General features: G+C 34.3%; 2 protein-coding genes across 2 annotated transcripts; both read right to left on the reverse strand.

Moving 5' to 3' along the window:
* Positions 1–3: 3 nt before the first annotated feature.
* On the reverse strand, positions 4–7,533 carry LOC105166881 (chromatin assembly factor 1 subunit FAS1). The gene is made up of 12 exons (XM_011086384.3): positions 6,591–7,533; positions 5,678–5,777; positions 4,183–4,330; positions 3,986–4,109; positions 3,321–3,688; positions 2,901–3,224; positions 2,633–2,714; positions 2,425–2,562; positions 1,298–1,708; positions 973–1,110; positions 514–559; positions 4–400 (listed from the first exon to the last, which is right to left on the reverse strand). The coding sequence occupies exons 1-12, from the start codon at positions 7,047–7,049 to the stop codon at positions 243–245; spliced, it is 2,496 nt and encodes an 831-aa protein (XP_011084686.1). The 5' UTR covers positions 7,050–7,533; the 3' UTR covers positions 4–242.
* Positions 7,534–8,402: 869 nt separating this feature from the next.
* LOC105166880 (protein VERNALIZATION 3) lies at positions 8,403–11,652 on the reverse strand. Its single transcript, XM_011086383.3, has 4 exons — positions 11,168–11,652; positions 10,986–11,047; positions 10,157–10,197; positions 8,403–8,865 (listed from the first exon to the last, which is right to left on the reverse strand). Exons 1-4 carry the CDS (start codon positions 11,363–11,365, stop codon positions 8,642–8,644), a joined length of 525 nt encoding a protein of 174 aa, XP_011084685.1. The 5' UTR covers positions 11,366–11,652; the 3' UTR covers positions 8,403–8,641.
* Between the last annotated feature and the right edge of the window lie 1,908 nt (positions 11,653–13,560).

The following is a 13,560-nucleotide window of genomic DNA, read 5'->3' on the forward strand; positions in this document are numbered from 1 at the left end:
CTCTACCTCTTAACACATCAATGCTCATTACCAACATTAAGACTCACAACTGTAGTTTTGCAACAACTGTCGAAACCCATTTCCTGTACCATCGTCTTGGTTTTGAGGTACTAGCAAAACATTCTTATCATTTAAATGGACAACATACTGTTAAGAGACATTGCCGAAACTTGCAATGCTAGCAACACTTACATGATTGAACTAGTTACATATGAGATACGGAAAAGAACCCACGATGCTCATCAATGTTCAAATGAGACATCATGGGGTGGTTCAAGAGCGGCTGCATGTTTCTCACAAGATTGTGGGGATGATTCACTAAAGTTCAAAGTCGTTCCCAATGGAGGCAAGCATCTTTTCAAGAATGTAGCAATGCTTTTTGTCTTCCCACAAGTCGTTTCTGGAAATACACACGAAAATTGATTTAATCAAGTAGATCAGACGATGCTTGGAATAAAGTATTACAACCGTAGGTGACATGGTAGGCTGGCGACCATGGTAATAGCTCAATACCTGGCGATATAGCAAGGCCATGCTTGCTCAGAACTTCTTTCTTAACCTGAATCATACAAGTAGCAAAATCAGAAAATCAAAACTGTGGCAAGCACAATAAAATTCAAAATAAATTTAAATTTTTCCCAAGTAACGTCCACATAATATTCACAATGGTAAAACATTACATTCTAGAAAAGCTGAAGTCACCAACCTCCTACACCTCCATATTAAGTCATTCAAAGCTCTTTACCATATTCAGCATGAATAAATTATGGTACTCATTTATATACTACAATGAAAACAAAAAATCAATAAGGAAAGAATATATGATATAGACCTCACTTCATATCATACTTGTCACACATATACCTCTTAAATGAGAAAATTCTATTTCCAAATAAACAACAAACAAAAACATAAATAGGCAGTAAACTATTACATGAATCATTGGATCTTAAAGAGTATAAGTTCAATCACCTGCCAACGGTTATCAGAGAAATCAGATATTTCCCGCACTTTATTCCTTATTTGGGATTTTGGCACATCTGGAAACTTATTATGTAGTGACTTTGTTATCTTTCCAATACTGTGTGGGCATGACTGAATGACAGATATCTGTAAAATTTAATCAAGATAAAAATGTTAGTTGCAAACTGTACGAATTTCTTTTGGAATATTAAACAAGTCATTTGCACATAGTAATTTCTCAATTAGCACAAGTGCACAGACCAGGCCAGAGAACATAGAGAAGCTGTACGAGAAATGTGAGATAGGCGAATCTGCAACAAAACAAATAACTTACAATCTGAGGCAAGTCCGAGTCTACTAAAGCTGCAGCAGTTGCAGGCAGTTTTGTACTTAATTTGGCAGAGAAAGCTTCTTGATCCTCATCCACCACATCATTATGAGTTGATATTTCTATATCTGGGAAACCAGGCAAAGGACGCATAGAAAGTGTTTGCAAGCACATTCTCTCAAGCCTCTCTGTACCAGTGAGCTCTTCAGCTGATAACGATGCGGTCTTTTCATGCATAAGATTCAATATTATCAATGGCTGGTTCTTTTTAAGCGCATGCTCTGTCAAATTCTTCAGATATTTCTGCTGCCGGAGCAAGGTGCAGAATTCTTCACTCTGCACTTGCTGTTCAGAATTAGGCAGATTTCTTACTTCCTCAACCAAATCATCAGATTCTACTTCATCGGCCTTCACTCCCTGTGCACCCAAAGACAATAAATTTCTAAGCAGGCAAGGAAACGTCTCCACAAAATTTAAGAAACTAGCTCACTCCACCACCCGCCCCTCCCCAACACCATACCACCTCTCACAAGGCAAGAGAAGACTTGTAAAGTGCATTGAAAGTCCATTCTAGCTGTTCCTCAGATTCAAGAATGTATTGCAGCAGTAATGTGTAGTGATTTATAGCATTATATGGGAATAATCAATTTTTTTTGTAATGTTTTGTGAGGACATTCAAATCTAGTAGTAAACATACTAGCAGCCTTGATTTTCTATTTGAATTTTATTACACTATAATTAGTGATAAAATATTAAATATTTTTTTAAATTACACTTAAATATATTTTGAACAGGACCAATCTGGTACATAATTTTAAAAAATTTATTAGTGACAAAGAATTTTATATAAATCATTATGTAGTATGGATAATTAGCTAATGATACACCAATATATAGTGACAACTGCAATTATTAATGTTACTAGATTATCACTGTACATATATAATATATTACTAGTTACCTATTGTGATAATTAATAATAATCAGTAACATTCACATATAATAGCTGTGTAACTATAAAAACACACAGGCGCATAGAAGCATTTCACCATTTTCACAGTTACACCAATACATAGTGATGGACATTAGAGATGCTGAAAATATAATTAGACACAGTGCAATGATAGGTATACCTCATTCTCCGAGAGATATCCATCAGGAACAAAGAATCCATCTTCACTTTCCTCTTCTTCATCATCCTTTAGATGTCCCTCCGCACTTTCATCTTCGTCATCCTTTTCAGAATCTGATAGGCTTTCACCAGGTTCATCCTGTGTAATCAAATCTTTAGCTCCAAATGTTATTATGAGAATAACCACTACTATGACAGGGCTAGTATACCTCTTCCCATTCTTCATCGCTATCTATCTCATAGTCTATATCTGGGTCCTTTACAAAAGGGTGGCGTGGGCCAACAATTTGACTGGAAAAAAGAGCACCAACTAATCAGAATGGCAATATTGTTTAACCATGCGAATCACATTATACCCTAAATCGTACAAAGTTTGGAGTTCAAGGCAAACCATTATCGTTTCTCCTTATACAAAAGAAATTTCCTCCAGCAACCTGGCTAGAATACATAAAGATATTATTCAGTAATAAGATTCACCTTTTCCTGGGACAAACACCATAAAATGCAGGCCTATGACTCTTATCAAACTGCAACAGCTGCTTAGCTCGAATTCGCTTCTGGGTACTAGGAAGAGGACTGCTATCGGTGTTCATCTGCGACAGTCTTCTATCAACATCTTGGTCAACCCATCCACCCACAAACTTCTCTACATTCAAGTCCTCATCACAAGTCAGTTCTTTATTTGTAGTAAGCTTGAGTTCCTTGACCAGTTTGGTCTTAGGTTTCTGACGAATGCCCCAGCGCATTTTCCTGCTTGAACGCATCGAATGTCCAATGAGGCACCAAGAATTTAAGTGCGACCTGCAAAAGGTAAGGCAAATGAAATCTTACACTTGGGTACACTGAAAAGTTCTTGAGGATATCAACAATAAAAGGGAGAAGGTTAAGGGAACTAACTTCCATATATCTTCCACCTCAAGTCCACCATTTTGGGACAATACAGAATCCATTACTAGAGTAACTGATTCAGACGTCCTTTCAAGCATGTTGGAAGATGACCCAGAAGTGGTTGCTTTGCTCATAGAACTGTCATTTTGAGAAGTCGAATCAGTTTTATTTCTTTTAAGGAAACGCTCCATGAGCGATGCTTGTTTCTGGAGAGCAAGTTGCTTTCTCATTTCAGCTTCTTCCTTCTCCCTGCGTCTTTGATCTTTCTCTGCATCCTCTTGCTGCCTTTTCAGCTGTTTCTGCATATCATTTTCTTCTTTCTGGCGTCGCCTCTCCTCCTTTTCTGCCTCATCATGCAACCGCTTCAGCTCTTTTTCCTGTAAGGATGTGTTACATGTACACTTCATTAAGATACATGATACAGATACTTCTGGAAATATACAGGACATATTAAGGTCAATCTGTCAACTGCAAAGGCATGACAGTACAAGATACCAAACCATGCATTTTAGAATCATATAGAGTGTCCAAAGGTCCAATACACTAGTTCACACCATTCAATCTTCTCTGATTTTTACATTGTACATAAAGTTAACAAAAAGTTTCAAATAGAATAACAAACAGAATCCTTTCAAACCATTTAAATATCACATACAAGGTTGAGTGGCACGTACACTTTGCAACTTTTCCTTCTGAAGCACACGATCCATCTTCTTCCTCTCTTTCTCCATTTCTCTTTTGTTCTTCTCCATTTGCTTGATTAATAGCTTTTCTTCTCTCTTGGCTTCCTTCTCAGCCCTTCACCATCAAAATACTGGTTAAGCCAACAGTTCAGAAGCAACTTGCTAAAACAATAACCTGGAATACATACATTTCAGCACCATTCTTTTGTGACATGTTCTCCATTAACAATCGGATATCTGCCTCGTGTAGAACTTTACTGAGCTTGTCTGAAGCTTTCGTCAGCTCTTGCGGGTAGTTTGGATGGTTTTCTGACCTCTCCAGTGCGTTTATCATTGCTGAAATAGACCACATTATCCATTAAACTGCAATATGATCAAATCTAAAACAATCATACTAGATTGACTTGATTAGCAAGTTCTAAAACTGAGGATAAAGACTTCAATATTGTTGGATAGATGAAAAGGGGCATTAGAATAGCCAAGAAATGCAATCCACAAACTCAATAGGGAAGGTAACAATCTAATTGTTGTTTCGACTTTCATTCATTTAGGTATTTGTATTATTCTCTATGCTCTTATCAGAATTTTACAAATAATCTATTTTTTGAAGATAGAGCTCATCGTTCAATGTCAAAAAGTACTTGTCACGCCAATTAGACTATCAAATTGTAATCGTTTGATTAGTCCAATTATTGTGGCAACAGTTCATTATGTTATAGTAGTCAATTAAATTTGGGATAATACACAGTTTAATCTAAATGAACCCTCATGGGGTTTGTTGGTTATAATTGATCGCCCTTCTAATTTCTAATGCTATTGATAAATTAAATCTTGTTATCAATCCCAAGGTTGGTTATTGATAAGTGAATTAGCCAATAAACATCCTTTGACTAACAAAAAGGCAAGGAATCGTAGGTCATTAGGTCTACCAATGACTGTAACCAATTTACTTATTATGAAGGAATGAATCTTTGCAACGATGATCAAGTTGGACCGCATCATTTATATATTGTGAATGAATGAAAAGTTATTTTCTCATATTTATTTCACTCTCTGAATTTTATTGGGTTTATTTTGTTAATTTTAGTTACAACAAGTGACCCCCACCCCTCCTTGCTCGTAGAAGAATCCAAAACAAATCCTATAGATTCAAGCCATTACTATCTCCGAGTCTTTTAGTAGGAAAAAGAAATTGTTATGTTTTCATGTAATAGGACAAATGGCTACACAAGACTCGAAAACAAACATAATAATGGTGAGATTTCGGATTACAAAGATCAACATTGCATGGCATAATTTAGCATTATCATGAGTAGACTAGATTTCAAGTCTTATTTTTTTCACCAGATATCAAATAAAATATGCAACCACGTGCACCTCTTCATCAACTCCTAATGAATACTATCTACTTAAATCCTTTACCACGTATAAAATATCTCAAACATTAATCAATGGCTGGTGGTTCCAAAATGGGTTTCTAATCTGACAGATGGTTCTACTTGTTCTCTGCCTCTTTGCAACTTCAAGCAACAAGCAGTCAAATCACAAAGATGAAGGTTAGCTGAGTCACTAGTTGTTCTCTTCAAATGTTCGTCATATAAACAAAGCATAATAGATGTCATGTGGGAGCCATAACAGTCACTATGAACAATTCAACAATAAATCATACGAAAAGGAGCTTACCTGAAACAGCCATAATCCTCTCTTGAATCTTTTTCCGACAAGTTCGCCGAACTTTCAGAGATGCACGCACTAATTTAGGCATCAACTTCAGATCTCTTGTCTATAAAGAAGAAAAGAATTCAGTAAAACAATACTACACTTGTCAAAAACCAAAGAAGCATAAATCCAAGAGTAAGATAAAAGAGCAAGTCTTATATTCAATCTAGATCATTAAAAGAATATAATAGAGTTATAGACACATGAAAAAACTGCTAAGCATAGACAAAAACCTCTAGAATTATAAGTTGTTGAATTGTGTGGAATCTTAAATATGGCACCCAGCAGAGAGATAAACTAATGGAACAACAAATGAAACTCACATATATATGCCTAGACTTTCCAATTACAACCACATAACTCAAATTCTTCTACTGAAAGAACAATTCAAATTCAATTCTCCCAACCCTTTGATCCTCCAAAGGATAATAAATAGGGCTTCTCTTGTAACATCCAAATGAAGCTCTCAATACAAAACAAGCTTACTCCAAATTTCAAACTAGAGCTCCATAATTTAGATTCTTCTGCCTAAGGAAATATTTAAATTCAATTCTTACAACCTTTTGATCCTCCAAAAAGAGGAAAACATAACTCCCATTTTAATATCTCAAATACCTTATCATTACCAAAATGGCTTATTACCATAATGAACCCAAAAGCCAACCACAATGCATATCCAGCATCCCAGCACTAAATTGAATAGCATATTTCCTTAAACAAGCAAGCACATCGCAACAATAAAAATTAAATAGAAGTGACAAAATAAAATGTAATCCCACATACAGTCTAGCACAATTGCACAAAAAAATATAACCAAAAAATCAATTACTCCCAACAGGAAATGATCATAAAATAGTTAGTGAACTGAAAATTACACCTCCCAACACCATAGTGCGCACTCAGCATCATCCTCCAAAATATCAGCATCTGCAGTAGTCACGCCATAGCATAATCTCTGCCCAATTATAAGCACAGCACTCTTCACACTAGCCTTACTAACACCATCAACATCTCCAGTTCTGCCCTTAACTTTCTCAAAAATCTCATCCACGAGCTTTGACAAAGGAAGAACGCTCTCTTCCATTAAAAATGCAATTACACTATTCAAAGAAGAATTCCCAACTTTCTCCACATTGTCCAACAACGCCCCTCTACTTTCGAGGAGCACATCTTTACAGAATCTGACAAGGCTGTTAATTTCATCACGGAATGCCTTAATTTTCGCTTGTTTTTCTTCAGAGCTTGGTGTGTATAAACATGGCTCCACTCTTTTTCTCTTCACTGACTTCTTCTTCTGATCTGGACCGTCAATGTGCATCGGTTCAACTTCCCCCATTGCTGCATGCAACGAATCAATTGTTTGTACAAACGTAAGACAGGCCCCAGAAAAGAACACGAACTTCTTCGTCTCCCATTCGTGCAACGATTAAACAAATGAACCAAAAAAGAGAAACCCAAATCAAAAATCTCAGACTCTCAACATATTTCCCCCGAAAATGACCCCAATTTGAACCGAATCGACCGAACTAAAAGAGGGTTTTTCTATATAACTCTTAAAAACAAATTCCCTACCACTCTGCAGATTATACAGAAAACCCAAATCCCATTACACCAAAATGATTTTCCTCCATCATCTTATAACATTTTTCTCCAGAAATCAAATGAGAAATCAAGAGAGGAAAGGGTTTCAATTACCACTACTCAGAACTGAACAACGAAATCGATTTCTCGGAACTCGAGATTGAGATTTCTACAGCTACTCCAATTTTCAGCAGTGAAGAAATACAAAAATTGTATGATACTCTTCCCTAAAAAACAATAATATTATTATTATTACGGCGGAATTTCAATTTTATTAAAATCAGTTCCCGCCAAGTGGCAGAAAAAATGGGCTCCAAATATTTCTGCTTTTGGCGCCTAAAATTTTGGGCAATGGGCCGCCACTCTCAAATCAAGGCCCAACTCCAGGCCCATCTTTTATTTTTTACATTAAATTTTCCGACAAAAGGCAGAGTATATTGTAGTGGAGCAACAACCTTTACATCGTACAATATCATCTTCAAAAGCAAATGCCCACAATTTGTGGATGTTTGAATTATAACATCATCCTTCTCCACTCAATCTCAACTCTCAGTTCAGTTTGATCCCAGGATTGCATAATTTATTATAATATAATTAATTATGAGATAATTATTGTAAAATTAACCGTTATGATATTTAAATTTACAATTTCATAATCGATTGTACAGATGAAATATATCTAAGTTTACGTGTATATTTGTTGATTGATTGATTTGATGGGGAGTCTAGCAACATAGACACCTAAAATTTGTGAAATTGTGCTAATTATTTTTGTCTACCTCATCGTTTAGTCATTCGTAATATTTTTTTTCCATCCAAATATTATAAAGTTGTAACTTTATTTTTTGTTCCATCATACCATCGTAAGTAAAGATGACGTCGAGAAAATAAATATTAATAATTTAAATTTTATTCTCAACATTATTATCCCTAAAGTTTGTTAAAATTTATAAATGCTCCCATTAATTTTATCTATAGAGTTTTGTCGTGATTTGTATAGACTTATTTGAAAATATCGACTAGTGTTTGTAACGATGTGATGGCACTAATGATAAATCGTACAAATTTAAATTGTATTTACATATACATTATCATATCTTGAGAGAAATTACGTATAAAGATTTTTATTCCTTTTATTTAATATTTATTTATTACAAAGTTTTCGTTACAAAAAAGAGCGAATTGAAGAGAAAGATCTCTTAATAGTAGTTGATTATACCAAGATTGGTAACACAACTTAATATTTATATATATATATAGACGTCTAAGTGAGCATCACTCGATTAGATTAATATTTAAATTATAGACTTAGGTAATTTGGATATTTATTTTTATTTAAATTTGGATTCATCGTCTTCTCCCGCCGGTGCCACTCTCCCTTTGGCAATTATAGTAGACGGCGGCCACTGGAGAGCCGAGATTGTAGAGCTCCGCAAAGTCCCTAGTGTTGAAATTCTGACGCCATCCCGGTGCATACACCGTCTGTCGCCCCAGCTGTCGGAACAGCACGAAGACGAAACGGTGTATCCCCATCGACGGCCGAGGATTCTCATAGCACACAATCTCCTGACCTGCATCACAAATTAATACCAAACAGTGTGAATTCTGGTCAATCGACATTGAGACACTGTATCGTGCCATGATCTACCCATAATATTTACTATTTTTTCTACAAACATGATCCATATTAATATTTTGGGATAATTACAAACCAACACTCCTGTTTTTTAAAATAAATTACTCATACACCCATCAAGAACATCGACATCCTGTACACAAAACCATCTCCAGATTCTAAAAAAAATTACACATATACCCTCCCCAAAAACATCAACATCATAACACAAACTACCCCTGTTTTTCATCTATCAAGGTTGATTTTTGTAATTATGTAAAAAATAGGTGTAATTCTGTATAAATAAACTATAAATCAGATGGTATAAATATAATTATCCGTAAAATTTTCTTCCAAAACTCATGAACTCATAGAAAATGAGTTATGAAAAATAATGGGTTTTTGTTGATTGGTACATAAATTTGGTTAAATGTCATTTTATCAAACTCTTTTAAGCTGGACATGATAAGGATAAAAAGCAGAGGATGCTACCACTTAGGAAAGAAGGTGGAGAAAATATACCTTCTCCACCATTATAACTACTGTGGGATACCTCCACAATTGTTAGTAGTGGCTCTTAATCATGTTGGGCTAAGAGGGTGTTTGGATCAACTTATAAGTTCTTGTAAGATGTTAGAGAGTTTATAAATTATGATACGTCAGGAATTTATAAGTTTATTTAAAAAAATAGTAATAAAATTAATTAGAGATTTATTACATAAGTTTCATAATATTATTTTATTCAAACACTCAATGAACTTATTTTTTAAATAAGATCTAACATTTTTAACTTATAAGGTCTTTTAAATAAAATTAGACAAACACTCTTGAAAAATAAAAAGGTTTGACTAAAAAGAGATGGGGGGGGGGAAGAGAAATTGAACACGCACAAACACATAAAGGAGATAAGAGAAATTAAACACGTATGAATACGTAAAGACAGAGAAAATAATAATATTCTCAAAGTACGAGATTCGAGAGAAAAATCTTATTTAGGGCAGTTGGATTTCACACGCAAGTATTATATATTTGAATTTTGATTATCATTGACGTGAAACCATAATTTGTGAATATGTTCAGTTAAAGTACAGGATGAACTTTAGGATTGTAAATTTTGTGATAAAGATCGAGTGTTGTTTCAATTGTTTTAATTATTTTAGGGTTTAATTTCTTAATTTATTACATGGCTTATATATATATATATTTTTTTTTTGGAATTATGGGAGGTTTTTAGTTGAGACACTAACCAAAGGATGCGCCAGTTGTTGCAGGAATATCAGTTACCAACCTAGAAATCAACAAAAATATATTAGTTATAAATAAAAATTAGAGTAATACAAAAGTTTATGATAATATTGCATATATATGAAGTTATAAGGCACTAGTAATATTAATTATTTAAAAAATATATTTATTTACATTATTTTATTTTTTGACCAAAATATATTTTTAATATTCTTAAACAAAGGACAAGTAAGAATAGAATAGGACAAGACAAGTGGGACAGAAGATCACAGAAACCTTGTATTGCTAAAGGTACTTTTTGAATTTGCTTTGAAAGGCATGTGAGAATCAATTAATGAAATCAGTCAAAAAAAAAATAAAAATAGAACTATAATATCATCAAATCAATTTAAAATAAAAATTCAACTACTTTTGCAGAATAAAATCATTTTTATTCTTATGAATATATATATATATATAATTACAGCAAATAAAGTGAAATTTTCACTGCCCAAGAATTAGAATATTTTTCAGTCTTTTTAAATAAAACCTATTGGGCAATAACCAAATACATCTTTGATACCCTTTGGATTATTTATCACCCTATCTACCAATAATTTATCTTACCAAATTCATTAAAAATTAAAATTAAATAACATATATATAATATATATGAAAATTATAATTCCAATTTTTTTTAAAAATATACAAGTTATCAAATAATTATTAATATAAATACAATAAAATTAGCCAAAAAAAGCCCGAGAATTAATTACACCCAACAAAAGAAATAAATATCTCTACATTTCAAGAAAATTACATACATATATATGTATCTATATGTGTTCTAACCAGTGTAAGTATTCTCTGAGACTGGGATCACTAGGGCTTGGAGCATCAGGGTCCACCATAACCTGCAATTCCATTACAACAGTACCAATAAATCATATATATAGATATAGATATATACAGATAGATACAGAAGAAGAACACACACAGTGGAGGGTGAAAGTGTGTGTGATATAGATAGATACCAGAGTGAAGAAGGTGCGGAGGTCATCCCCTCCAACATCAACCCTGGGTTGGTTGAGTACTTGGGAGGGCCTAAACTCACACCCATTGCTCACTTCTCTGCTGCTGTAAATAACCCTAAGTCCCACTGATCTTGTGAATGGATCCAACACATCCCCCACCACTCTCCCCACCACCAGAGGGTCTCTGTCCCTTGGCATTGATCTATACACACACTACACGCATCCACTGCGTGTATGTGTATGTAATTTTCTTGAAGAGAATTAGAAACAGCTATATTTATATATATATTTGTGGGGTTTGTTTATGTATGTATGTTTTCAATATGTGGGGAGTGTTTCTTGGTGTTTTTTTCTGCATGAATTTGTTGGAGCTCCTCGCAGGAGTATTTATAGATAGTTAGAGAGAGAGAGAGAGAGACCATGCATGCGTATATATTTGTGTTTCGTTTGGAGATGACGTCGAGATCAGAGGAATCTCTGTATTTTTCACTTGTTCTTCTTATTTTCTTTATCTTTGTGGTGTGGGGGTGGAGGATTGAAGGGTCATTTACGTACATTCACTCAGGTACTACTGCATATGCGAGTTTCTACTTTTCTTGCAGCTTTGGAAATGTAAAGGCAATGAAATAGGGACGTGTGGGGATTCATATTCTTGATTTAACCTACCGTACTATTTGTAGATTCGCGCGCTTGTGGTTAAGAGTTTAGTTATTGACAACAACAAGCTAGTTACCGAGATTATAATTGATACTACGTGTACATTTAATTTTAACGACAATAGATCGACTACAGAGATATTGACCGATAAACAAAATGTAGAAACAATATTTTGGCAGCAGTGAGTGATTTAAATGGATATTTACCGATAAACAAGACACAGAAACAATCTTGGTAGCAGTTATACATAAAACGATATTGGCAGGAATAGCTAGGTGAAGTTAATTATAGAGATACTGACCAACAAACAAGGTGCATGAACAATCTTGCAAACACCAGTAGGCGAGCTATAGGAACTAAGCCGACACACAAGATGCGAGTTTTGACAGCAATAGGTAAGGTAAATACACAATCTTGGCCAAAGTAGATTGGCCACAGAGCCCCTGGCTTGAAGGCAAGGTGCAGGGCAGCACTGGGTGGTCAAGTATAAATATTACCTAATGTACTCGTACAAGATACATGCACAATTTTAAAGACATTAAATCAATTATAAAGATTCTGATCGATACATACACACACGAAGCACAATTCTTGACCGATGGGCATGTGGGGAGGGGAAAAAGAAGGAAATATTCTTGATGGGGGAATGGTAAACAATTAGGTGCATAAGAAAGAGTAATGGGGCCAAGGGGGAGGGGGGCATCAAAATTCTTGGGTGTGTAGGTGGAAGTACCTATTCAAACATCAAATCAATTGTCCTAAGAGAATAGGAGAAATGCAAGTTGATTGGTCGTGGTGATGGTCCTAAGGCAACCGACCTCACAATGCAAAAACAAGTCACAAGAAGCTAATATATGTGGCCAGCTCGGACACACAATATTTGGCTTCACAACATCACGACACTTGGGACATGTTGTATTGTGGGGAATAAAGCTCTTACACTCTTCATCTTTTTTGAACCATCTCTCTCTCTCTATATATATATATGTATATATTCTTTATTCATCTTCATATGTTTAAAGTTTGTCACTCTTTCTGTGGAAGAGGAAAGCAACATGCCAGGCATTCACTCTTTTACTTCACATTATTATTAATATTGTTTATATATAATTCTTAATATAATAATTCGAATCATATTTAGCTTTTTCATTCTTCCGAACAACTGACTAGTTAAAAATTGATAAAATTATAATATTGAGCAATCAAACATAATATATTATAGTACTTGACTAGTTAAAATTTTTCACCAAGTTTTATATATAAAGGAGTTCTGAAATTTGGTCGGAATGAGTTAATTTGATATTTTTTTTTTTGAAAAAAAAATTGAATTAAAGTTGATGCAGACTCAACGTAATAAAAAAATAACTTGCCAATTAGGACAATGACATGGAAAATAGACCCCAATTTTAAGGTCAAGCGACTGTGGTCCTATAACTAGGCCCTTGTCAAGTTTAGTACGTCTTGAAATTTATCGTAATTTTTCAGCATAAAAATTGATTTGATGATTTCTGGGGGAGCATTTGGGATTATTGGAGATTGGAGTTTTCTTGAATTTGGAGAAAAAATTGCAGATGAAAAGGACGTGTAGAAGGTTGAGATTAATCTATTCACTTTTTTCTTTAATTTTTGCTTAGCTAAATCCCGTTTCCTAAATTGAGAATTTTAGAAATTATTCTTTTGCCCCAAACACTTTGAGTCCAAAATTTTATGTCAAAATTGAATATATATAAAAAAGA

Source organism: Sesamum indicum, linkage group LG7, assembly GCF_026168435.1.
Source record: "Sesamum indicum cultivar Baizhima isolate 11 linkage group LG7, ASM2616843v1, whole genome shotgun sequence".
Lineage (NCBI taxonomy): Eukaryota > Viridiplantae > Streptophyta > Magnoliopsida > Lamiales > Pedaliaceae > Sesamum > Sesamum indicum.